This window comes from Theropithecus gelada, chromosome 13, assembly GCF_003255815.1.
Source record: "Theropithecus gelada isolate Dixy chromosome 13, Tgel_1.0, whole genome shotgun sequence".
Classification (NCBI taxonomy): Eukaryota; Metazoa; Chordata; class Mammalia; order Primates; family Cercopithecidae; genus Theropithecus; species Theropithecus gelada.
This window is the reverse complement of record NC_037681.1, coordinates 10716532-10742698: the sequence shown is the minus strand read 5'-3', so window position 1 is coordinate 10742698 and position 26167 is coordinate 10716532. Positions and strand designations below refer to the sequence as shown.

Here is a 26167-nt window from a genome sequence, read left to right as displayed (position 1 = left end):
CAGTATTTAAAACAAATTATTTTTACCTGCATGGCAAAAGAGACCAGAGTATTTTCATTTTACAAGTGCAAAAAAAAAAAAAAAAAAAGAAACAGAAAGTTAGAAAGCTAGCACCATGTGACAGGGTGAGCTGAATCAGGGTGAGACAACTTTATTCAGAAAAGGGATGATCCTGCCAGGCACAGTGGCTCACGCCTGTAATCCCAGCACTTTGGGAGGCCGAGGTGGGTGGATCACCTGAGGTCGAGAGTTCAAGACCAGCCTGGCCAACATGGTGAAACCTCATCTCTACTAGAAATACACAAATTAGCTGGCCGTGGTGGACCACACTTGTAATCCCAGCTACTCCGGAGGCTGAGGCAGGAGAAACGCTGGAACCCAGGAGGAGAGGTTGCAGTGAGCCAAAATCATACCACTGCACTCCAACCTGGGCAACAAAGCAAGACTCCACCTCAGAAAAAAATAAATGTATAAAAAGAAAAAGAAAAGGGCTGACCCTGAATTACTCCTCCCCACATTTGCCCTTCAGGTGATTCCTCAGACCTGTCATATTTGTAAGACAAAAAGCAAGAAAAGAAATTTGCAGTAGACATTAAAGTGGGTTCAGTACACATGAAGAATCTGGTAACTGGCCTCACCTGTTCAACATCTATTTGTGAAAGCTCTCCAACCTCACATTAGACATGTTCTTGACTTCTCAGCTAGTCCGTGTTCAGGCTGCTATCACAAATAAACTACACAGTGGGTGGCTAATAAACAGGAATTTGCTTCTCACAGTTCTGAAGGCTGGGAAGTCCAAGATCAAGGCACTGGCAGTGACGGCTCACTTCCTGATTCACAGACGGTGCCTTCTTGCTGTACCCTCACATGGTGGAAGGGAAGAATGAACTCCTTTGGGCCTCTTTTACAAAGACACTAGTCCCCTGCATGAGGGCTCTGCCCCCTGACCTAATCACCTCCCAGATACCCCACTTCTTCATGCCATCACTTCAGGTATTAGGTTCCAACATATGAATTCCAGGGGACACAAACATTCAGATCACAGCACTGGCCTGTACAGAAGTACCATACATATCATATACCAGGACTAGAATCCAGTCACATATCTACAAAAGGTAGGCAGCACAGGAGAAAGGCACACCACAAAGCACATTTCAGGCCACACTGGCCAACCCCAAAATGCAAAACTGATTATACTTTGCCCTGCCCTAATGTCTGAACACTTCAGGCATGTTCATCAAAATCTCTCTCATGCTGCACAAATTCTTATGCAAGGCTTACTCATCTCATTAGATCAAGTTTATGTCAGGTCAGTCTTCCACCTTCTGCCTTTATGGGCCACAAAGACTCCTGCTCCTGGCACTGTGCCACTCCAGCCTCTGCTCATTCCATCACTTTCACCTTCAACTCCACTGCCCAAATTGTATCCCTCTGCGAAATGCCAACTCAATGCCCCGGGTTTTATGGGCATCCCGTTCTCTCCAAGTCCCAGGTCTCATTTCTCTCCTGGTACTCAGCACTTTACCTTGACCACTTTATCTTGTCCATTTTCTTAGGAACTATGGTGGAAAAAGGGAAAATTGTTGAAAATAAAGACACCCAAGTCCTAAACCCTGTTTCTACCTACAGAACACTTCTGATACCACGTGTGTGTGCTTTTCCCATACTACCAACCAATTCGCCCACTCTCTAGACACCAAGGAAGTGGCCAATGATTCCACTCAATTCTGGCTCCTTGGAGAGACAGCTGATTCCAGGTTTGGGGCAGAAAAAGAACAAGATGAGCCTGAGACATCTAGACATCAAGGAAGTGCTCAAAGACTAAAAGAAGCTACCGATCCACAGTGATTAAAGATGATCACTATGAGTTTAACGGTGCCCCCTAAACTACGTCCGCATCCCAATTCCTAGAATTTGTGATTGTTATCTCACTTGGAAAAAAGGTCTTTGTGGATGTAATTAGTCAGACTTACACGTTCTGCCTTTATGGGCCACAAAGACTCATGATCCTGGCACTGTGCCACTCCAGCCTCTGCTCATTCCATCACTTTCACCTTCAACTCCACTGCCCAAATTGTATCCCTCTGCAAAATGCCAACTCAATGCCCTGGGTCTTACGGGCATCCCTCTTGAGGGAGCTCAGCCCTGCCAACACCTTGATTTCAGACTTCTGGCCGCCAGACTGAGAAATAATAAATACCTCTTGTTTCAAAGGCACCTAATTTGGGGTAATTTGTTACAGCAGCCATGGGAAACTAATACAGTGAGAGAATAAAGAGGGAGGGAAAGTTATTTTCAAAACACCACCAGTTAACAAACATTAAAAGATTTACACAACTAGAAAACCACTAATTGCAATCCCCAACATAAAAACTGGTCCAGGCAAGGATCGTCAATGGACGTGAAATGCACTGGCTGGAGAACAAGATATTCGCACAGGCTGCAAGAATCACTCCACAGATTGCAAACTGCAAAAATGTACCTTCAAAATGAAGCAGCGTAGAGGCCATTCCCTCCAGGGGTCACACTGAACACTGTCAAGTGGGACTAGCCCAGACACTACATGTTCCCAACACCACCAATTAGCAAGCACTGTTATAAAAATGTTTAATTGAACTTAATCATAAGGAAACAATCAGATAAATCCAGAATGTGGGACATTTATAGGAAAACGGCTCTGGGCTTACACACACACACACAGACACACACACACACACGTATATACATACATATGTATATACACACACACATATATATATAAGTAAATGTCATGAGAAACAAACAAACAAAAAAATCAGGCTATTATGGCTAAATTTGGAGACATAAAACCAAATGCAACATGTAAATCTTGACTGGGTCCTAGATTTTAAACCAAACAAAAAAAATTTTTTTAATTAGCTGGGTGTGGTGGCACACACCTGCAGTCCCAGCTACTCAGGAGCCTGAGGCAGAAGGATCACTTGAGCCCAGGATTTCGAGGCTGCAGTGAGCTAAGATTGTGCCGCTGCATTCCAGCCTGGGCAACAGATTGAAACCCTGCCTCAAAAAAACAGAAGCAAAAAAAAAAAAAAATTCTCAGAAAGGCTATCACAGTCATTTATGGTACAATGGGAAGAAATTTAAATATAGACTATATCTTAGATGATATTATTTTGTTAATTTTTAAGGTGTGATAATGGTAATGAGATTATATAGATGAATACCTTTATTCTTATGAGATATATGAAGGTACTTGAAGGTGAAATACTGTTATGTCTGCACCTTTCAAATATTTCAACAAAAAAAGTATACATAAAATATATACAAAAAAGTAAGAGAAAGACAAATGTGGAAAAAATGTAGGCATCTGGTGAATCTGGGCAGAGAGTATTTGGGTGTTCACTAAAATATTCCTTTAGTAGAAAAGATAGAAAATCTGCATGGAAATTTTGAAAATGTTGAAAATTCACAATTTCCAGGTTGTGCCTCCAACCCCCAGGCTCATACAGGCCTAGGAGGATCCTAGGAGCCTGCATTTGACAAGCCCAAGCTGATCTCATGCTCAGGTCAGCCTGGGAATGCCACTGGTACTAGGTTGTTGGATTTTAGCCATCTGCTCTCCCCCAGGGTCCTCTGGCATCACAGTGATATCTAAGTTGCTGCACATCATCCAAGGCAGAGGCCAGAAATTGTGTCCCGAGTGAATTATGAGGGCAATTGCCAATCATGCAGGAGCTGATTATATTAAGGGCAAAACTGTACTGTAACCAAAGTCCCAACCTCAGAGAAGTTTGAAGCCTGTTACCATAAACACGAAACTAAGACACATAAAACACTCTTTCATATGGTTTTCAGGTTTTATCTCTTTTCTTGTTAAGCAACACCGGCAGGAAAGAAAGGTACCACAACTAAAACGTCACTACAACAAAATCCATGATACACCAAAAATTACATAAACGTTACTAGATGTCACAACTCTAATTTCCTTTTTTTCTTTTTCTTTTGAGATGGAGTTTTGCGTTTGTTGCCCAGGCTGGAGTGCAACGACACCATCTTGGCCCACTGCAACTTCTGCCTCCAGGTTCACCAGATTTTCCTGCCTCAGCCTCCTGAGTAGCTGGGATTAAGGCGGCCGCCACCACGCCCAGCTAATTTTTTGTATTTTTAGTAGAGACAGGTTTCACCATGTTGGCCAGGCTGGTTTCAAACTCCTGACCTCAGGTGATCCACCTGCCTTGGCCTCCCAAAATGCTGGGATTACAGGCATGAGCCACCGCGCCCGGCCTCAACTCTAATTTTCAAAGGCTAAAGGTGAAAAGACAATGGCTCCTAAACCCCACTAAAATATCAGAAAATGTCTTTTGTCTTTGATTTATTTTCTTTTCTTGAATATAGGCAATCTATTTTCCTCCCGGCCCCTCTCTCCATATCCCTCCTCCCTGATTTCTTTTTTTGTTCTTGTTGTTTGAGGAATCAATCCATGTGGACAGGGAGAAGGGGAGGGGAGAACAGGCACCAAAATTCTGCTGGATGGGAAAAAGAAGATGGGTGAATGTGGGGACATGGAGAGAACACGGACACGGGTGGACAGTGGAACGGCCCATTTATACCTAGACAGGGTCAAGAACTGGCCAGGCCTGGCGCATCTGCAATGGGTGTGGAGGCAGCAGAGACAGGAAGTCTGATTTTCAAAGATATCTAAGAAGCAGGACAACTTTCAGCTCCTGTCCCGCCCTGGGAGAAGACAGGTGGCTCCATCTCTGAAGAGAGTGGAATCAGGGTCTCTGACAGGAGAGCCCAGATCCCCCAGGGACAATCAGGTTACTGATTAGGCTGCAGCCCTCGCTCACTGGGCTCCAGGAGACAGGCAGCCAAGCCTCCCCTTCCTGCAGGGACCAGGGAGAGTCTTGTGACAACAGCCCGGGAGGACCGACCCACAGCACTGAGATCAGAAGGCCCCAACAAGGAAAGGTTCAGCTCACAGCAGGCATTGCCCATCCCCGCCGAGTCCCCCACTATTAAACATGGGCAGGCCATCCAAGGAGAGCCTCACACAGAAACGGGAAGGCAGCCTAGAGGAAAGAGATCCTTCAGCAACGAGAAAAGAAAACAAAATTTTTAAAAATCAAGAGAATATACCATGAACTGAAGACCATGTTTTAGTTTTTTAAAAAAAGTTGACAGAACAAAAAAGAACTCTTATACGTGAAAAAAGTATGGCAAAAATAAAATATAAAAAAATCACTAGAAGAGTCCAAATACGAAAATAAGGAGGCTTCCCAAAAATGCAACAACCTTAAAATGGTAGAAAATAGAAAATAAGAGGATTGGTCTGGCAATCCTTTATCAGAATAGTAGTAGTTCCAGAAAGAGAGAAAATAGAAAATGGGAGGGGAGAAAATCACCACAGAATAATTCAAGAAAATTCCCAGAACTAAAGAATAAGTGTTTCCAGATTGCCAGGGCACAAAAATGCCCAACATGCTGGATAAAATATACCAAGGCACTGTGTATCTCAGAACACCATGGATGTATCAGTCAGGGCAGGCATTGTTAAGCTGCAGCAATGAGCAGCCCGAAAGCCCTCAGAGGCCTGAAACAACAAAGATTTATTCTTCAAGTTTATTTCAATCGAACAGGGTCACAGCATGGGTAGGAGGGGGTTCTGCAAGCTGAGTATCATCACTGTCAAGCTGAGTTCAGAACCAAACTAAAGGGAGGGAAAACTCTGGCAGCAACTTACACTCGCAGCTAAGTGCAGGCCCAGAAGTGGAAGTAGCACTTCCGCTCAGCTCCCGGGCAGGCCACTGGCACAGCAACCATGTGAGGCCATCAAGCTCAGGGAGTGAGGAAGGGAGGGCAATCCTACCAAGAACCTGGGGGGCAGGGGGCTGGACATGTGTGGTGAACACTGGTGACCAGGGATGAAAGGAAGACGCTACAATCTTCAGAAGGAGAAGGACTGGCTTGAAACTCTTCAACAATACTGGAGGCCAAAAAGGATTGGATCGATGCTTCAAAAATTCGAAAGGAAATTTTTTTGTATAATTCTATATTATCAATCTATCAGACATGAAGGCAGAAAACATACTAATGGGTAAAGTCTCAAAATTCACCTCCCATCACATCCAAACCAGGGAGTGAAACAAGGGGGAGTCAGGAAGAGGAAGTCAGGAGACAGAAGCCCTGCGGTGGGCAGGTCCAGGCTGATGTGGGTGCAGGTGGTGAGGCTGGCAGCTGATCCCCAGATGCATACACAAGTTTCAGTAGAAGGCTCCGGGGCCCTTCTTCAGGTAGGGGTGCTGACAGAGGGGCATCCTGATGCCCGTGAACATCGTGGGGGAAGATGCGACAACTGGCAAAGAGTTTGCAGTGGGATCTGTCATACTACATAGAAAGCGAGCAAATTAGAACACCGGCCAATTATTCGCTGGAGAAAACAAAAAGTAACGTACAACATGACTTACTAGAACAGCATTTACATAGTCACGCTTGTAAACACTGCATGTTGATCTCCGTGAGATTACACCACATCTATAGAGGAGGGTAGACAGCATGCACGGGGGCAAAGAGAAGAAAAAAATCATCTCCCAAAGAACAAAGTCACTAGGTAATATCTACAACTGAAAAATCAGGAAGCCAGGTGATTCAATGGCACAAAGATAAATACCAAAATAATCAGCTAAAAGAAATGAAGTGCCTAGGGGCTGGGTGCGGTGGCTCAAGCCTGCGAGAGGCCAAGGCCAGCGGATCACCTGAGATCAGGAGTTTGAGACCATCCTGACCAACCTGGAGAAACCGTCTCTAGTAAAAATACAAAATTAACCAGGCATGGTGGCGCATGCCTGTAATTCCAGATACTCAGGAGGCTGAGGCAGGAGAATCACTTGAACCCGGGAGGCCAAGGTTTCAGTGAGCCGAAATCACACCATTGCAACCCAGCCTGGGCAGCAAAAGCAAAACCCTGTATCAAAAAAAAAAAAAAGAAGTAAAGTGCCTATTTCTGGAGAGAGGGAAATGGCGGCAGGGGATACTGTTTGGCCCCGCAGAAGCTACTTAACTTTTTACACTATATGCATGTTAAAAAAATAATACGTTAAAGGTTATTCAAGCCGAGTCTGCCCAGGAGATACCTAGTAGGTTGGCCTGATTTTTGATTCAGTACAAAGGGTAGAAACTGAGTTCTTTCAATGAGCCATGAGCACTGCTATAAATGCTACAAGGGCTGAAACACGTAAGACACAATCCCTGTCCTCAGAATCAGGATTTCATTGAGGAAAAAGCCAAAATATGAACGGGAAAGAACTCAAGTACAACGCAAGTTGGCAGGTGGTCAACCCCAAGACATGAAGAAGAGTTATGTGGTATCAAGGAGGAGACTCAGGGCCAGAGTAAGTAACAAAGGCTTTGGGAAAGATGTAAGGAGCAGAAGGAGAAAGGCTAACAGAACTTGAGTTCTGTTCCCGAAACAGGGAGGGCATTTCTGCAACGGAGACTGGCTAACAGTGAGGGTATAAAGAATTGGGAAGTATGGACAGTTTTTTCAAACAGTGGTGAGAGTTTACTTGTAACAGGGAGGACAAGATTATTAATTAGGAAAAGCAGAGATTAGAAAACACAGACATTACGGTTGAGGGACTACATTTTCAGCGTCCTTGGGTGTTATCAATCACAAGCCCTGTAACATATTTCCCTGCAGAGTGGCTCAGACTTAGCCTACTTGCTCCTTATTAACACTGCCTCCACCCTGTTTTAAACCCCTCATAGCTAAAATCACCCATGTCGTGGGCTGCACCCCAGGCCTGCCTGCCTGCTCTGGCCTCTGTCTGCCTGGGCAGCCTCATGGCTGTAATTTTGTTTTCACACTCCAACAATACCATCCTTCTTTGCATTCCTAGAATACTGCCTGCTCTTGGCTGCCGCAGGACCTCTGCACACACTGCTCCTCCTAGAACTCGCTCTCTCCTGTGACCTCCCTGTTAACTCCTACATAAGCCTTCCATTCTCAGCTCATTTTTTGATTCCTCAAGAAAACAAACATACCTGATTGCTCTCACTCAGGAGTTCCTGCCACAGTTCTCATTCATTCCTTTCCCTCACACCAGTTTGTAATTTAACCTTCATTTCCAATTCATGCCCACCTCACCATCTCGGCCAGTGGGTCTCAAAGTGGGGTCAGGCCACAGCAACAGCATACAGAACAACCTATTAGTGATGCAGATTCTCAGGCCACATCCCAGACCAACTGAATCAGAATCTTGAGGAGGGAGACAAGCAGTCTGTGTTTTTAAAAAACCCCCTAGTGATTCTGATGCATGCTTAAGTCTGAGAACCAATGTGCCTGACTGTGGTATACGGTCTGTACCATCACAGCACAGACCAGGTGTTTTAGCAGCCCATGGTGTCTCCTGGTGCCAAGTTCGGCAACAACAGTAAGGACTTGGTAAGATTTCCTGGTTAGATGAATAACAGGTTAAAAAAAACTTTCCGGCCAGGCACGGCGGCAGACGCCTGTAATCCCAGCACTTTGGGAGGCCGAGGCGGGCAGATCACGAGGTCAGGAGATCGAGACCATCCTGGCTAACATGGTGAAATCCCGTCTCTACTAAAAATACAAAACATTAGCCCGGTGTGGTGGCAGGCGCCTGTAGTCCCAGCTACTCGGGAGGCTGAGGCAGGAGAACTGTGTGAACCCGGGAGATGGAGCTTGCAGTGAGCCGGGATCACCCCACTGCACTCCAGCCTGGGCAACAGAGCGAGACTCCGTCTCAAAAAAAAAAAAAAAAAAAAAATTCCATGACTCCATAACTCTCCTAGTTTATTAATTCTAAACCCTTGCGGCAACTTTAGAATACCCCCAAAATAAAATGGAAACTGCTGTCGGAAGACCAGGGTTCTAGCTCCTGCTCCTAGACCCTTCTGGGTTCAAATGTTGGCCTTCCTTCTCTTGCTATCTGTGTGATCATCCGTAAATTTCCTAATCTCTCTTGGCCTTAACTTCCTCACCTCTAAAACAGGAATCATTATAGCACCGATTTCCCAGGGTTGCTGAATGATTCAGACAATGGCACTAAGAATCAAGACTCACATACACGGTTAAGCACTCAACAAATGAAGGTAGTATTATTGCCATAATAAATAGTTATTCAACTTTAAATGGTCTTTCCTCTTGGGTCTCAGCTTTCTTACTCAAGATTGACCACACACACTTCAGACTAGTTCTTCCTCCCTTGCAAAACTACTCACATCTAACACCCATCCGAGGCCTGAAACCTGCCCTAGCAACCCGGAGTCCTGCTGGGGTTTTCCAGCTCCACCTCCTGAACAGCTGGGCTCTAGCAGACAGGCTGGATTTACTCACACTTGCCTTCTTAGAGCTCAACTGAAGTCACTTCAGACAAGTGATTCCCCACTAACCTCGGGAATTAGATCTTGATAACTCAACAGGTTAGCAGGTGATTTCATTTCAGTGTGTCTCGGTGGCTAGCATTCAAACGCAGCTCACACTGGGAGCTATTTCCAGTCCAATTTCGGTACTTGGTGACGTATTAACAACAGCAATTAAAACATATGCCCAACGAATAGATCTTAAAAAGGACGATTTCTGACTTCCCTAATAAGCAGAGGGCCCACCACCTGCCTGCGAAGTGCCCCTCCTGCCCCGTCTCCAGGCAGCACGCTGTGAGTGATGACAGAAACTAGACCCGCGCACGGCGAAGCTGCAGGCACGCCCCGCCCGGCCACCGAACTGCCTGCCCGCTGGGCCCGGCCGCCGAGCCCCGGGGGAAAACCTAGAATGGGGGTGCCCGTGCGCCCCGACACCTGGCCACGGCAGCGGCCCGGGGGGCCGCCCACATTTGGCTCCCCAAGAGTTAAACGCTGAGTAATTTTCCTGAGGAGCAAACAGTCGAAGCGGGGGCTCTGCCAACGGCCACAGTATTTTTATCCGACTTAACCAACACCGCGGCGCGACCGCGGGTGTCCCCAAGGGTATCCCCACGCGGCACGCTCCGGAGTCGCCGGCCGGGATTCTCGCCGGCTCCCAGCGCGACGTGGACGACAGCGCCGCCGCCGAGTTCCCCGGACAGGAGGCAGGGACCGGGGGCCGCCCGAGGACGGCTAAGGGCCCCTCCGTCCGCGGTCCGCGCCCGGGCCTAAGCTGTCGGGGGTGTGCGCCCAAGTTGGCCCGCTTTGCTGCAAGAGTGGAAAGGGGTGGGAGCAGAAAGCGCCGGTCCCGCCCGGGGCGGGGAGCAACGCGGGGCTGCAGGGCCGCCTCGGGGCTCCGCACCACCGCCGCCCGGCCCACCGCGGAGCCGGGGAATGAATGGGGCTCCCCACCTAGCCGCGGGCGCGCACTCACAGGCGACGTAGGCCAGCAAGGCGATGCCCAGCAGCAGCTTCATCCTCCTGCGGTTGACGGCAGACACGAGGCGCAGCAGCGCCTTGCTCACCATCCCCGGGAGCCGCGCGGGTCCAGGGCCCTGCCGCGCGGGGGCCCGCCTGCTACACAATGCGCGGCGGCGGCGGCGGCGGCAGCGGCCCCGAGAGCCCCGCCCCCTGCCGCCGCGAGACCCCGCCCCCGCGCGCCGGGCTTCCTGCCGGCGAGATCAGCGCGCACGCGCGCCTCCACCCCCTTCCTCCGGCTCCGCCCCCTTCCTCCGGCTTCTCTCCCCGCAGGCGCAGTTGCCGCCTTTCTTGTCCTGGTTTTCGAAGAATGTGGCCTGGAGGGCTGGTGGGCGGTGCGGTGCGGCGCGGCGCGGCGCAGCGCGGCGCATGCGCGTTCCGGTCTGTTTTCTCCGAGCTGTAGCGCGCGGGCGCCAGCCGGGAAGTGCTGCTCGGTTTGTTTCGCTGAGGTGCGTCCCCAACCCAAGGGCACGACCGTGGTGGCCAGTTTCCGAGCCCCGCCCGGCTGGGGGCACGCGGTGGGCGTCCCGGTGTTGCCGTGAAACGAAACTTATTTGCTAAACTTGGCCGAGCTTTTGAAGTTGTTGAATGCCTGCCTCAGAAAGTTGCCTCGTTCTCTGGGCTGTTTAGTCGGGTTTTTTTAGTTAGAATATCGGCAGCGAAAATTATAAATCTCCTAAACCTTGCCGAAATAAAAACTGGCTGCGCCTTTTTTTTCCTTGGCTATATCAACTGGGGTGCTTTTCTTTTAAAAATAGTTTTTTATTGTTATTTTAAAAAGCAGTGCTAAGTATATTAATTTAGGGTAGACGAAGAAAAGATGAAATTGCGCTGTCTCTGCCTAGAGATAAACCATGAACACGTTGTCATGTGTGTTTCATTCAGTCTTTTTGTTGATCTGTTTTATAAGTGCTGTACTGATTGCATAGGAGGTACCTGTGTTTAGAAAGCATTTATTGAATGATTACAAGCAAGGAGATGTATCAGAAGATCCACAATCAGAATCTTGTCTTTGGATCTGCTGAGAGCTGGTCCCATGGAGGAAAAAAAGACAAGTACACACAGATGTGTGTGATGCTACATCAAGGGAGATCCCAGATTTGGGATCTGCAGGCTTCAAGAGCTCATCTTCAGCTATACGGAGCAACTGGAGTCAGCAGCAGCTCTAGTTCTTGGAACCTCAGTCCATTTTGCTCAACTCAATAGAACACCCTCCTTTAGATTTATTAGAAACCTCCAAGAAAAAGAAATATGGCAGCTGGTACTAAAGCAGCAGCTTTATGTTACATCTTTCAAACTATATAGTGCAAATGCCATGATTCTGATAAAATCTCCATCCTACCGCGCCCCTAAACGTATTGAGAATCCCTGACTAGGAGGAAACAGGCTGAGCGGTTTGCTGAGGCTGATCGCCCCTGCTGTGCACGCTGTCCATAGATGGAATGGACTTCTTTCGAGAAGCCCAGCTCCCTGACTCTGACTGTCCGAGGAGGCTGCCAAGTGACAAAACACCTGGCATGGGTGACTGAGCCCTGGGTTTCCAGAGGGGCCAGGCCCCCAGAGCACACCGGTTTGGAACAAATCGATTTTGTCTGTAAGTCTGCATTTCCTCGTGGCTGACTTTTTGGGTTTGCCTTAGATCTATGGTTTTTGAAAAGAGAAGTAATTAGAGCAAGTGGAGCTCTAGGCCTTTCCCATTCCATGACTCCGTGGTTTTTAGATTAAAGATGAGGAGCAGAAATGGAAGAAAAGAACAGTTCATTAGCACTTGACCTATGGGCAAAATCAGACTGAAGCTTCTAGGCAGATTTCAAGCATTTTAGGTTTTAGGTAAGGTTTAGTTGATAGGTATCCTATTAGATGAAAAAGGTAAGAAATTATGGGGTATTTGCCATTTCTGTACTAAACTCCTTAAGCCCAGCATTCCCTGTTAGCATTTTTTTCTGCTGCTGGACGCTAGTGCCAACTTCTGCCCCGTGGGATTAAGTATATTGAAATACCATTAGCAGCTGCAGTTGAAATAGCTGCTGCTGTCATTATTGCCACCCAGAAGGCGGTTGGTGTTCCAGGACGCTGGTGTCCAGCTCAGCCGCAGCCAGAATTAAAGAGTAAGCAATAGTAAGTGTGCACCCAGTGGAGGTAAGAAGGCCTGAGGGAGGGGGATGCTGGAGAGGCCCCGTAAGCTCTGGGGATCTTGGGCGTAAGTAGCACCATTTCCCTGTGCTGCTTGCCTCCCTTGTCTCTTCCCAACCCATCCCCACTTCCCCAGTGGGTTCTGGGCTCATCCCTCCCTGCCCCCTCCCCTCGCTGTCAACCCTCTCATATTTCCAGTGGATAGGTTAACAACAATATTTTTGAGCGATTGCATAGTTTTGAACAATTACAAGTTACAAGGTAGTGTTTTTGATACTTAGGGTAATTAAAAAATGAATTGTAATATGGCTTCTCTTCTAGAGTGTACAAAGCCTGAGGAGTGGAGAAAATTAACATTTATTAAACCTCTACAATGTGCCAGGGACTGTTATGCAATGCACTTGCCATTGTTATCTCATTGATATGGTTTGGCTGTATGTCCCCACCCAAATCTCATCTCAAATTGTAATCCCCACATGTCAAGGGAAGGACCTAGTGAGAGGTGATTGGATCATGGAGGTGATTTTCCCTATGCTGTTCTTGTGATAGGGAGTTCTCATGAGAGCTGATGGCTTTTTTTTTTTTTTTTTTTTGAGATGGAATCTCACTGTTGCCCAGGCTGGAGGGCAATATCACAATCTCAGTTCACTGCAACCTCCGCCTCCTGGGTTCAAGTGATTCTCCTGCCTCAGTCTCCCGAGTAACTGGGATTACAGGCACCCGCCACCATGCCCAGCTAATTTTTGTATTTTTAGTAGAGATGGAGTTTCACCATGTTGGTCAGGCTGGTCTTGAACTCCTGGACCTCAGGTGATCCACCCACCTTGGCCTCCCAAAATGCTGGGATTACAGGCGTGAGCCACCACACCCTGCCGGTTTTAAAAGTGTTTGGAAGTTTCCCCTTCACGGCATTTCTCTCCTCTCCCCTCTGCCAAGTGAAGAAGGTCCTTGTTTCCTCTTCACCTTCTGCCACGATTGTAAGTTTCCTAAGGCCTCCGCAGCCATGCGGAACTGTGAGTTCATTAAACCTCTTTGGTTTATTAGTCAGCTAGGCTCCATCAGTGCTTTATAGCAGTGTGAAAACTACTAATACACTCGTTTAATTCTTGTAACACCCCTGTGGGGCAGGGTTGCCATTGTTGCTGTTCTTTGAAAAAACAACTTTTTAAAATTAATTTTTAAATCAACAAAAATTGTATATATTTATGATGTGTGGTATGATGTTTTTAATAAATGTATAGATGGTGGAAGAGCTAAAACTAATTCGCTTCCACCTTTTCGGTATTGTGAATAATGCTGCTGTGAACACAGGTGTACAAATATCTCTTTAAGACCCCACCATAGATTCTTTTGGGTACATACCCAGAAGTGGAATTGCTGGATTATAAGGTAGTTGCATGTTTAATTTTTTCAGGAACCTCTATACTGTCTTCCTTAATGGCTCTACTGATTTACATTGCTGCTGTCATTAATAGATGAGGAAACTGAGGCTCTGAACATTTGATGAGTGTCCCAACACTTGGTAAGTGGCAGGGTTACCAGCTACTTGGCTTGGCAAGTAACAGGGTTACCAGTCACAGAGCTGGGAGTATAGGGCTGGAATTTTAAGCCATGAATTTCCCTATGTGAGGATGCTTTTCTGGAGTTGAGTGCAGACTTGCAAAGAAATGACTGTCACACATAGCAAAATGTGGTGAGAGCTCACTGGGTCGGGGGTCGCATGAATGGCTAAGGAATTTCACAACAGGGAGGTATGCTTCCAGGTCATGGACTGTGGTTTGCCATGCCAGGACCAACTGACAGGCTCACAAGAGCTGACAGTTAGCAACTGTTCTTCTGGGATTATTTGCACCCTGGAAATATGCAGTTGCTACATACCAGGGATTCTTTTTTTTTTTCTTCTTTTAACTAGCATACTTCTGCTTGCAGATGAGAACAGTGAGAGAGAGAAAGCTTTGCAGAGCAGGACCTACGTGGGCTGAATTTGAAAAGATGTAATATAGGATTTGGACTCATACATCTTGGGCAGGGGCATCCCTTAGGAAATAGCAAAGGCAAAGATGCTGGGGAGGGAAAGGTTTCCATAGGAAATAGTGGGGATCTCTGGTGGGAGGAGCAGAGAACAGGAAGCGATGGTATATTGGCCAGGCGCAGTAATCGCAGCACTTTGGGAGGCTGAGGCAGGTGGATCATCTGAGGTCAGGAGTTTGAGACCAGCCTGACCAACATGGTGAAACCCCATCTCTACTGAAAATTCAAAAATTAGCTGGGCATGGTGGAGGGCACCTGTAATCCCAGCTACTCAGGAGACTGAGGTAGGAGAATCACTTGAATCCAGGAGGCAGAGGTTGCAGTGAGCTGAGATCGCACCACTGCACTCCAGCGTCGTTGATAGAGTGAGACTCCATCGTGAAAAGAAGAAAATAAAAAAGAAGAGGAAGTGAAGGTATAAGTAATGTTCCAAAGAAAGGCCATGAGGATTAGGAGAAACAAGACATCAATCACACCCTCATCAAGGGTTACTTTCTTTCCTGGCTACTCAGTAGCAGTGTCAGCCTCCATCTTCATCTTTGCACTCTGCTCTGAACACTGCTGGGCCTAGTGTGTGCTCACTGCATCTTCCAGGCTTCCCATTATGCCCTGCCAAGAGAGGGCCCTGGAGGAAGATCAATGGGCAGAGGAGAGATGTTTCTGTGTCAGCTCTTCTAACGTGGCCATGGCTAGTGGCTGCTGGCACTTGCTGCAGTGAGGGCAGGGTGATTCTGGACTCAGCAGCCCCAGGGAGGCTACATCTTTTCAGAAGTTGACCCCTGTCATCAAGGCCCCTCTTCTCAGCTGATCTGGAGCTGACAGCTTCTGATCTCTGGGCATCGCTTCTTTCATTTTTCCTTCTTCAGAATCTCTCTTCTGCCTTTGGTGCTTCTTAACCCTGCCAACATCTTTGGAATCAAACCCCTGTATTAAATTTCTTCTGTTTGAAATACTTACAATAGTTTTCCTGACTAGATCTCAATTGATCCTCCTCTGATGAAGGTGAGAAAGACGGCTTGGTCTCAGACCTCCTCCTGAGGTGCCTGCCATGAAGCTGCTCCTCCCCGCCATGCCAGCTGTGCCATGGCCACAGAAGTTTTCCTGTTGGTAATGACCACCCTGCCTGTATTGGAGTCCCTTTCTGGAACATATGTCTCCCTTTCCTAGGGTCTCAGGAGAAGGATAGATGCAAGCCTTGTTGCCCTGTTGCTTTACTTGCCACCATACCATCATCCCAGGATGGATGAGCACACTAGATCTTACTGGTTTAAGCAGACAGATGGGTTTAATATCACAGCATCATAAATAACTTGAAATTGCTTATCTAACATTTCAATTTTTGAGTCTTTTTTAAAAATATACTTTATTTTTTAGAACAGCTTTAGATTATGGAAAAATTGAGAAGATGGTGCAGAGAGTTCCCACATACCCCATACCTTTTTTCCCCTATTATTAATATCTTGCATCTGTATTGGGATTTTTATCACAAGGGTTCACACTATCAACATGATTTGTGACTGCTGATGTGGACCTTGATCAGGTCAAGGTCAACGGAGGTAGTATTTATCAAGTTTCTCCACTGGAAAGTTACTCTTTTATTTTTTAACCCCTTTCCATACTCTTTGGAAGGAAGTCACTCTATGCAGCCCACACTCAGGGAGTGGGGCATCATGCTTTCCTTCCTTGAGGGTAGAGAATCTGCATAAATTCTTTGGAATTCTACTGCACAGGAGTTTGTCTCTTCTCTCCTTTTGTTAATTTATTCAATCATTTATTTGTATCTGTATAGACTCATGGATATTTATTTTATGCTTGGAGTTATAATACCGTACTACTTTACTAATTTTATCGTTCAAATTCTGCCAGTGTCTGTTATAGGGAGCTCTTTTTGTTGGCTTCTGTGCCCCCTTGACATACTGCCATCATTGTGGAGTGTCTAGGTTTTTGTTTTTGTCTTAGCATTTTCTTACTTCCTGGCACTCCCAAGAAACTCCAGACTCATCTTGTATATTTCCTGCCCCAGTCCTAGAATCAGCCATTTCTCCAAGAATCCCTGTTTTCTTTCATTGGAGAACAGTATTGGAAACCAAGATTTGGGTACTAGGTGTGCTAGTGCTACTGGAGTGTTGTTGCTTCTAGGTGTTCTTAGCTCATAGAGCAAAGAAATGTGTGTATGTGCCCTAACCTTTGTATATACACATAGCAATAAATGTTTCTATAGGTAACACTCTGTATCTATAAAGAGGAGTTCCTACTGAGGTCTCCAACTCTAATACATTGCCACATGGATCATTTTAGGATCATCTACCTAAACCTGGCTCCCACCATCTGCCATCCATTTACTAAATTAGTCGATTCCAGTACACATGTATAGCAGTGTCACTTGTTTCTTTGACCACTTTACCACTGGGATGGCATCTGTGCAGATTTCTATCCTTTCCCTTCATACACACACACGTGCGCGCACACATACACACACACACACACACACACACCCCTTTCCTCTCCTCTGCTCTCCCTACAACCTTGCATCCCACCCCAACTCTGGAACTCCTGTTCATTCCTGTGCTGTGCAGTTTGTCTTCCCTCATTTTGTCCATACCCATGAAGGACTTACCTTCCTCATCTATACCTGTTAACAGAAGTGTTTTCTAAGAAAATCCAGTTCCCTCCCTAAGATGTACCAAAGACCCTTAAAATATCTTCTTAAACCTGACCAGGACAAGAGTCTGGCCTTTTGTCTACAGACAGTGGGATGTGACTGTCTGTCTCAAGCAGTAGCTCCCATCATCCAGGCGGGTTTTCCAGCAGCATAGGCTGGAGTGGGAGCGGTCTCAGGAGAAGCTCGTGCATAGAAGACTGCTGCAAAAAATCAGGTGGTCAGGAGCGAGAAAAGCTAGTAGTCGTGGTGGAAAGGGCATAGAAATAACTTTGAGAGTTATTTTGGAAGTTGAATGACAGATATTCTGGTTGATTATATAGATCAACAGGGAGAAAGAGTAATCAAATGAGACTCTCATGTCATATGCTGGGTGACAGGTCCTCCTGAGGTATTAGTGAAGACTGAAGGTATTTTTTTCCTCCCAGGTGTTTGTATTTTAGTGATTCTCCTGGACTAGAATTCAAAGTTGACAAATAGGTTTTATATGCATGCCCACTCCAGTAGAAATGTGGGTTGCCTGAAGCTCTGGATTAGGAAGGGCATCCAGACACAACAGGAAAGTGCTGTGATATTGGTAATGCCTGTGTGGTTGAGATAGATGGGACAGACACTGGGGGGAACCTATGACTCATGGTTTTCATGGTTATATCGGCAAGTTCCCTCCAGTTCAATAATTTCATCACGAATCTTACGTACTAAAGCTGCTAATGGAGGAGATAGTTTTGAACAAAAGCCTCCATATTATATCATGTAGGCAATTCCTTCCTTGTCTAGTCTAAAGCTGGTCTTGTATTCTAGACTAAAATAACCAATGAGCTGGGTGAGAGCCCCGTAATAATGAGTTCCTAAAAACTGACCTAGGGCTTTGCTCAAACCACTATATGAAAAGGCAATAGTGAATTAATCAGCTAATTGTGAATTAGGTATCAGCCACTACTGAGTCATACTTTTGAGACCTTATAATGTCTTAAGGTATACAACCATGGGATCTTGAAAGGCAGAGCTGCTGCTAGGCCATGATATTTTGATAGGGAGCAGGAGAAGTCTCGCTTTCCTCAATGCACCTTCTTTACTTCTTTCTGGAAATTGTTATGATATAGATCTGTATATATACACATGTATATATGTGTGTGCATATATTTTATATATGTGTGTGTGTGTATATATATATTTCTGTGATATTGTGCCTTCGGTCAGTGCACAACCTGCACAACTATACATGGCATATATAGTCAGCAGTGAAGGTAGGATGTAGTGATGCAATGAGAAGGTAGGAGAAAAGATAGAAATGGCTTCTGTATATGCATCTGGGGCTATGAAGTTACAGCAGTTAGATTTAGGGTTTCTGGTGCACAACCAATTCTAACTTAACCAATGCTAACTTAAAATTCTAACAAGTAGCCGGTACATGAGAAAAACTGACATGAAATAGTCCTCTTCTTCATGTCCTCCACCTCCACTTCACTGTCTGGTCCTACAGTGAAGGACAGCATCAGGAAAGGTGGAATGTGCCCAAATTGAGTCAAAAAGCAGAGGAGGTAATCAACCATGAAAGCACCCTGAGACTGTAAAGTAATAAAACTCATAAAATAGATGTGAAGACAATTCCACTGACATTATAAGAAGGGGATCATTCTGAAGGACAACATTCATTTAGACATATGTGCAAAAGTCAGTTCCTTTACTATCATACTTCATATGCAGCCTTATAATTGCTTTTAAATTAACAATATAAGGGAAAAGCAGAGCTCTTGTGATGGTAGCAGATTTCCATCATAAGGTAATGTGCAGGTGTCAAGGCTGAGATGGGAAAATTTTTATATGTTAATAGGACAAAACTAAAGCATTTTAGCAGAATAAAACATACAGTGGGGAGGGAGAAAGGACAGAAGATGCAGTGTAAGTGGATGTCAATTTGTTCATTTTAAAGTCAGGTACGCCTAGTTTAACATACAAGTTCAAGGAGACAAGAAACACTGATAAAATAGCAGGTCAAAAAGCCAAAGGCCTTTTTGCCTTCACAAGCCAGAAGAAGCTAGTCCCCAGTGCTGAATTTGATAGAGGGAAATTTGCTCTGGGAGAAAAAAAAAAAAAAAGAATTTCAAAAGAGATATCCCTCGGTGAATTTCTAAATAAAATAAAGTAACATTACTCAAGTGTCCTTCAATAGTTGAATGGATAAACAAAATGTAGTATAAACATACAATGAAATATTATTTGGCCTTAAACTTCTGGCACATAGTACAATTGGATGAGCCTTGAAGACATTATACTAAGTGAAATAAGCCAGTCACCAAAGGGCAAATATTGTGTGAGTCTACTTATATGAGGTACCTGGAGTTGTCAAATTCAGAGCAACAGAAAGTAGAATGGTGGCTGTCAGGGGGTGGGGAGAGGGGGAAATAGAGAGCTGTTGTTTAATGGGCATGACGTTTCAATTTGGGAAAAGGACAGGTCACAGATCCTGTTGGAACTTGCATTTCTTTTTCCTGGGTACATCCTCAGTCTGGGCAAAATAAACCTCTAATGAATGAAGATCTGTCTCAGGCACTTTTTGGTTTACAGTAAAAATGGGGAGACGTGGGAGCTGATGTTTGGGGTATGGAGTAGAACCTGGGCATGGGGTATGGTAGGGACTGTGCGTACAGACTGAAAAGACAAGGCTGTGATAACAAGGAAGAGCCTCTCCTGGCTGGTCAGACAGGAGACATATCCCGGTAAAACCTGGCTCTGGTGTCCACCTCTCTCAAGACAAACACATGTAGAAATTTGAGACAGAGATGGGCAGAGCTTGGTTTAAATTCTAGCTCTGTCATTTTGTAGCATGTGACTTAGTCACATTCATAAAGCTTTTAGAACTTAACTTCACATCACTTGTTATATGGACAGCTTACCCATACGTAGCACAAATATTGTGAGGATTAAATAAGCAAATGCAAGGAAGTGATTCACAGAGTCTCAGCTGATGCTATGGGAATTCTTTTCTCTTTTGGGGACCTCACTCAAGGAGTTGTCTTCCCACCCTGTTCATGACTCATTATCACTATCCGTCCATGCAATACATCCAATTATTCACATTGTTCTAGAAAGTAGTCTACTATTGACAAATGCTTTCAAGTACATAAATTATGAAATGCTGAGATGTTCCTGCCAATGCCAATTACTAAGGCAGATCTCCAGCTACCATTTCACTCAGATTTCCAAAGGAGTCAAATGTCCCTCAAAACTAAGCTCCTTCCTCCTGTATTCTAGGAGCTCCACTGCCGTAGGGTGACTGTGAGACACAGCAGTAGCATTAGAAAGGGCTCACTCCCGCTTCTTTTTGGTGAAAGGGGTTTTGTTGCTAAACTAACATAGTGAGCCACTGAACCCTCCAACAGGGGATGAGGCTTTGAACTGTTATGTCCACTGTTTAACAGATTCTAAAGGTGCTTGGCTGCATATTCAGGCCCTGGGGCATGGAGCTAGGATTGAGTCTCTGGTGCTGCCTGAACCCACATGTAGAGGAGTCAAGATGATTGAGGGCAAGTGCATTGGAGGGTGGGGGCAGGGGGCAGCGTGGGGGGTGGGGGACAGGGCAGGGTGGAGAGGAAGGGGGTAGGGCGGGACAGGACAGGGAGGGTGAGGGCCGGGCACAGCAGGGAGGTTGTCGCTCTGCAGGGCTGGGTGAGTGTTAGGGAAAGAATGCTAATGCACCTAACCAAGAAGTGTTAAGTCACAAAGTTTTGTTCTTGGTTGTGCAAACAAGAATCACCATGTGGCATGAGTCAGGTCCTCCTAGGATTTGCCATCAGGGAGGGAATTACATGATATCCCTGAATACCAGGTCTAAGCAAAGCATAAAACACTATAATTGTCCTCTTATTTTTCTATAAAGTGAGGATTTTCGTATGTTCCTTATGAGCTGCCCCAGCCAAAACTTTCTTCCTTTTTACCTGGGAAAAAAGGTAACCCAGATCACCCTGCAGGCGTATGTGAGTTGGACCTGGTGGCACTCACTCCCAGATGAAGGCTTGGAGATCCATAACGGGGTGAATAAGACCAAGGTCTCATGGCTTCTTCATCCCTCTTCAGCTTTGTCTGCTTAGTTTTCGGACTATCCTGAGGGAGAATGTGAAGGAAGACAGGTGGCGGCCGAGTTCCTGACAAGGAACACACGGGTGCGTGGGGACTTGCTCTTTCTCCTGAGTTCATTACCTTTTGCCAGCAGATGAGCACATTTCTCCTCTCGGCCCGGATCTTCTATTAGTAAGTATGTCCGAGAAGTATTCATGAAAGTTCTGTTTCTCCAGAACCCTGGAATGCTCATGGCAGGTCAGGAACTGATCATGAGATCATGTCCTTCCCAACATGTGCACCAATTTTTTCATTCTCCAGTGAGGATATCCTTTCAGGGAACATAAGTGAAGGGCTATCTTTTTCTCATCCATCCAATGCCATGTTGGGGAAATGACTTACTCGATCAACCATGTCAGAGGCTGCAGGGGTCTTAGGTGTGTGGTGACCACAGGTGACAGGGATGTGTGACGGCAGGTGCTGAAGGTCAGGTATGGAGGTAGGTGATTCATCAGGTGCTCAGCCCGTCAGGCCAGGCGGCTTCCACATACGCTACCTTGTCTCTATCCTCATCTGTTTTCTTTCACAGCACTTACAACTGCCTCAGCATTGTTTGTTTACTTAAATCTAGTTTATCAGCCCCTAGAACATGTCTTCCTGACCACAGCTTTTTGTCTTTATTACTACTCCATCTCCAACATTGAGAACAGTGCCGGGAACTCAATGACTATTTTTTTGGAATAAATAGATGGATTAAGTTTTTACTAAGTGACAATACTGTTTTAAGCACTAAGCTAGGGTTTGAGGCCACAGTAATAAAAATAATAGCCATTTTTCTTTTCCAAATAGAACCTAGATTGTTTCAATGGATCTTAATTTTATTGGATTAATTATGAGAATAAATTCCACAACCCACTGTGGAAACATTTAAATCTTCACTGCTTCTGAGACTGTCTGGGGCTTGGTGTCAGGGGTTCTCCTTCCTACTCCAGGGAGGGGCCCTGAATGTCCTTGGTGTTCAAGGTGCTCTTCCCCGGGTGCCCTTCCATGTTCGCCTTGTCTTGTTGGGAGCCTGCCCTAGATCTGAAGATCACACACAGTTCTCACACAGAATTCAAAATCCATGCAACTTTCTCCACAGAGCATCAGCTCTGCAAATCATTCATGATTTCCCAGCTGAAGCAAGGAGCAGTGCTGTGGAGGGAAGGAAGGATTTCCCCAGAGCCCAAATCCAGGTGAGCTGCAGACAGATAGGCTCAGTACAGGAGGTGCCTGGACGGTGAGGGACAGAACTTTGATAATTGGGAATGCAGATGACCTTGAGTGAATAATGTTTTTAGAAAACTATGAGAAGTCATTGGGAGAAAAATTCCATACATAATGTTATTATTTCTCATATATATACCAGTTTCTTTCATGTCTATTCACGTCTTCATTAGAATTAAAGCTTCACATTGTGACCTTTGCCCTGGTCCTTTGCCTTTGATGATTTTCCTTTTCATGACCTCCCCAATGTCACATCTTTATTTTTTCTCTTCGTTCTCGAAAATACTTTAAAATTTTTAATTTCCCGAAATGTCTTCCTAGTCACTGGTATATTCCTCCATTTCACATGTCTCCCCTATGTGAGAGCCAGTATTTGAAACCTACCCACGTGAGCCTTGTATCCTTTTCCCTGTGTTCATCCTCCTAATGCCACTCTAGCAATCTAATTTTTTCAATTATTTTAGGCAGACAGGGTGGCCTTTAAAAACAAGAAATAGTGTCCATACACTTTCTCTGGAGGAAGGAGTCCCTCTACCTGCTTGTCAATGATAAGCTTCATGGGGGTGAACCCTGTTCTTCCAGATTAGAGACCTGGGGATGGGCTGAGTTAGGAACACAGCACAGTCACATGGCTTTAACTGGAGCTGGGAGTGTGTCCCTTTAGAGGGTTTTGGATATTTGAATTTAGGAAGATATTAACCTGAGCTCAAAATTATAACCTGAATTCTTTAGGAATTCAGGACAATTGCATAGACATGGCTCATACCTCATCTCTGAAACATAATGAAGCCTTGAAAATACATCAGATAGTTATGTCATTGAGATGCTACAAAAGAGAAAAATCTCTGTGCATGCAAGAGAATCTGTGTGTAACTAACATAGATTTGCGTATAGTGATATGGAAGGGAATTTGACTGGAGACTATCACTAAACGATCACTCCAGAATCTATCTATAGATAAATTAATGAAAGTGTAAGGGTAATCAGTCCTTCAGCAGCCTTCCCAACAACAGAGAACTCATACTGGAGAGAAGTTCTTGAATACAGTGAGTGTGGGGAAATCTCCATCCCAGCTCCACATTTAGTCAGCACGTGATAACCCACATGGAAAAACCCCACGCCTGCAATCACCGTGAAAAGATTCTCAGTGACTGCTAGTCCTTTCGTTGACATAAATCAACTCGCGTTGGAGTTAAGCCTTATGAATGTCATCTATGCAGGAAAATCTTTAATCATTGATCTCACATTAGACAACAGGAGCCCACTCATGCTGGAGAGAAAGTATATGAATGTCTTCTATGTAGAACAGCCTTTAGTACATACTCTGGCCTTAGACAACACAAGAAGATCCACACTGGAGATAAACCTTCTAAGTGGAATTACTGTGAGAAACATTTTGGTCAGAACACCAAATTCACACCATGGAACTCGCATAGGAGAGAAGTCTTATAAATGCAATAAATTTGGGAAACATCTCAAAGTGTAACCTTTATTCACACTAAAGAACTTGCATGATGGAGAAACTCTGTAAATATAGTAAATGTGGGAAAGAATTCTACCTAAGCATTCAGCTTTATTCATACCACATAATTCACACTGCAGAGAAATCCTGTACATGTAATGATGGTGGAAGAGCCATCAGTTATCCTTGATCCCTCAGCCAACACAAGCAAATTCACACTGGAGAGAAATGATATGAATGTTCATTTATGTTGAAGAATGTGGCCAAATTTCTGGTTAGTAAGCATGAGGGAATTTACACTAAAGAAATAAAATGACTGTGACCAGGATTTTAGATCAGAGTGAAGTGGCCTCGTTGACTGCCGGGAGGTTCTTGGTCTCATGGCCACGGAGATTAAGGACCTGGACACAGACAAGGGTGAGGTCTAGAGCAGAACTGTAATAGGTGAAAGAAAGAGAATAGCTGTCTGCTACAGAGAGGGGTCCCAGGAAAATGGGTTGCCAATCTGTGGTGAAATGCAGGGTGTTTTTATAGATGAGCTAGTGGGGAGATGGTGTCTGATCTACACAGGGCACGAAAATCCGGTTAGGACCAGTTGTGCCATTTGCATAGGACATGAATCTCTGGCAGCCCCCACCCCAATCTTTGATTATGCAGGTGTGTAGCTACTCCATGTTGCTTATTTCTTTCTTACTGTATACATGGTAACAAAAAAAGGGAAAGTGGAGCCTCGTGGTGGAGATGCTTGGCCCCAGGTAGCCCTTTTCTATGGGTTTAGCTGTAGGCCTCCCCACATTCAAGCTTCCAGCTTCCTTATCGATGCTTGCAGCTCAATCTTTCAGGCTTCTCTTTGTTAGAAAAGAAATGCTTTCTTGGGCTGCTTTTTGTTAGAAGGGAAATTCTGTCGAGGACTCTTTTGCCCTCACTATCTGCCTAAATAATTTCTTTCTATCTCCTGTATCAAGAGCTCTCACTTGATTTACACAACACCAAAAAAAGGAATTATAGGGGAGAAAAATCATGCGAATGTCAGATACGTGGGAAAGCCTTTAGTCAATTCTCTGATTATAGACAACCTGGGAGAACCTACATTATAAATGTAATGAATGCATAAGAGACTTCAGCAGTAGCTCTAAACTTTATAAACACCAGAGAACTTACATGGAGAAGAAACTTTATGTCTGTCATCAATATGGCAATGCCTTCACATCTAACTGATCCTTTAAACAACAGGAGTGAACTGTACTGTAGATAAGCCCTTGATCTGTAATCACCTTTATCAAGCATTCGGCAGAGGTCCAGATCCAGTGTGCACAAGAAAACCTGGAGGAGGAATAGCCTCTAACAAGACATTGGTTGGGTCCCCTCCCATTTTACGGGAGCTCTGTTTTCACTCTATTAAATATTGCAACTGCACACTCTTCTGATCCGTGTTTGTTACGGCTCGAGCTGAACTTTCACTCACCGTTTATCACTGCTGTTTGCTGACATCACAGACCCACCGCTAGCTTCCAACCCTCTGGATCTGGCAGGGTGTCCATTGCGCTCCTGATTCAGTGAGGTGCCCATTGTCTCTCCCAATCAGGCTAAAGGCTCACCCTTGTTCCTGCATGGCTAAGTGCCCAAGTTCATCCTGATCGAGCTGAACACTAGTTGCTGGGTTCCACGGTTCTCTTCTGTGACTCACAGCTTCTAATAGAGCTCTAACACTCACCGCATGGCCCAAGATTCCATTCCTTGGAATCCGTGAGGCCAAGAACCCCAGGTCAGAGAACAAGAGGCTTGCCACCATCTTGGGAACTCGAAGAACAAGGACCCCTCCAGTAACATTTTGGCGACCATGAAGGGACCTCCAAAGTGGTGAGCAATATTGGACCACTTTCACTCACTATTCTGTCCTATCCTTCCCTAGAATTGGAGGAAAATACTGGGCACTTGTCGGCTGGTTAAAAACGATTCGGGCCGGAGAATGGCGTGAACCCGGGAGGCAGAGCTTGCAGTGAGCTGAGATCCGGCCACTGCACTCCAGCCTGGGCGACAGCGCGAGACTCCGTCTCAAAAAAAAAAAAAAAAAAAAAAACAACCATTCGTGTGGCCGCCGGACTTAAGACTCAGGTGTGAGGCTGTCTGGGAAAGGGCTGTCTAACAACCCCCAACCCTTCTGGGTTGGGAGC

The 26167-nt window shown here is 45.5% G+C and overlaps 1 protein-coding gene across 3 annotated transcripts in view; it reads right to left on the bottom strand.

Moving 5' to 3' along the window:
- UXS1 (UDP-glucuronate decarboxylase 1) overlaps window positions 1-10582 on the bottom strand; it is a 95163-nt gene extending 84581 nt beyond the window's left edge. Inside the window, exon 1 of one of the 3 annotated variants that reach the window (XM_025353809.1) lies at window positions 10340-10582. In XM_025353809.1, the coding sequence (XP_025209594.1) occupies window positions 10340-10433 (94 nt within the window). In that variant the 5' untranslated portion in view covers window positions 10434-10582. The remainder of the gene's footprint in view (window positions 1-10339) is intronic. The other 2 variants (XM_025353808.1, XM_025353810.1) reach the window with 2 other exon arrangements.
- Window positions 10583-26167: the final 15585 nt, after the last annotated feature.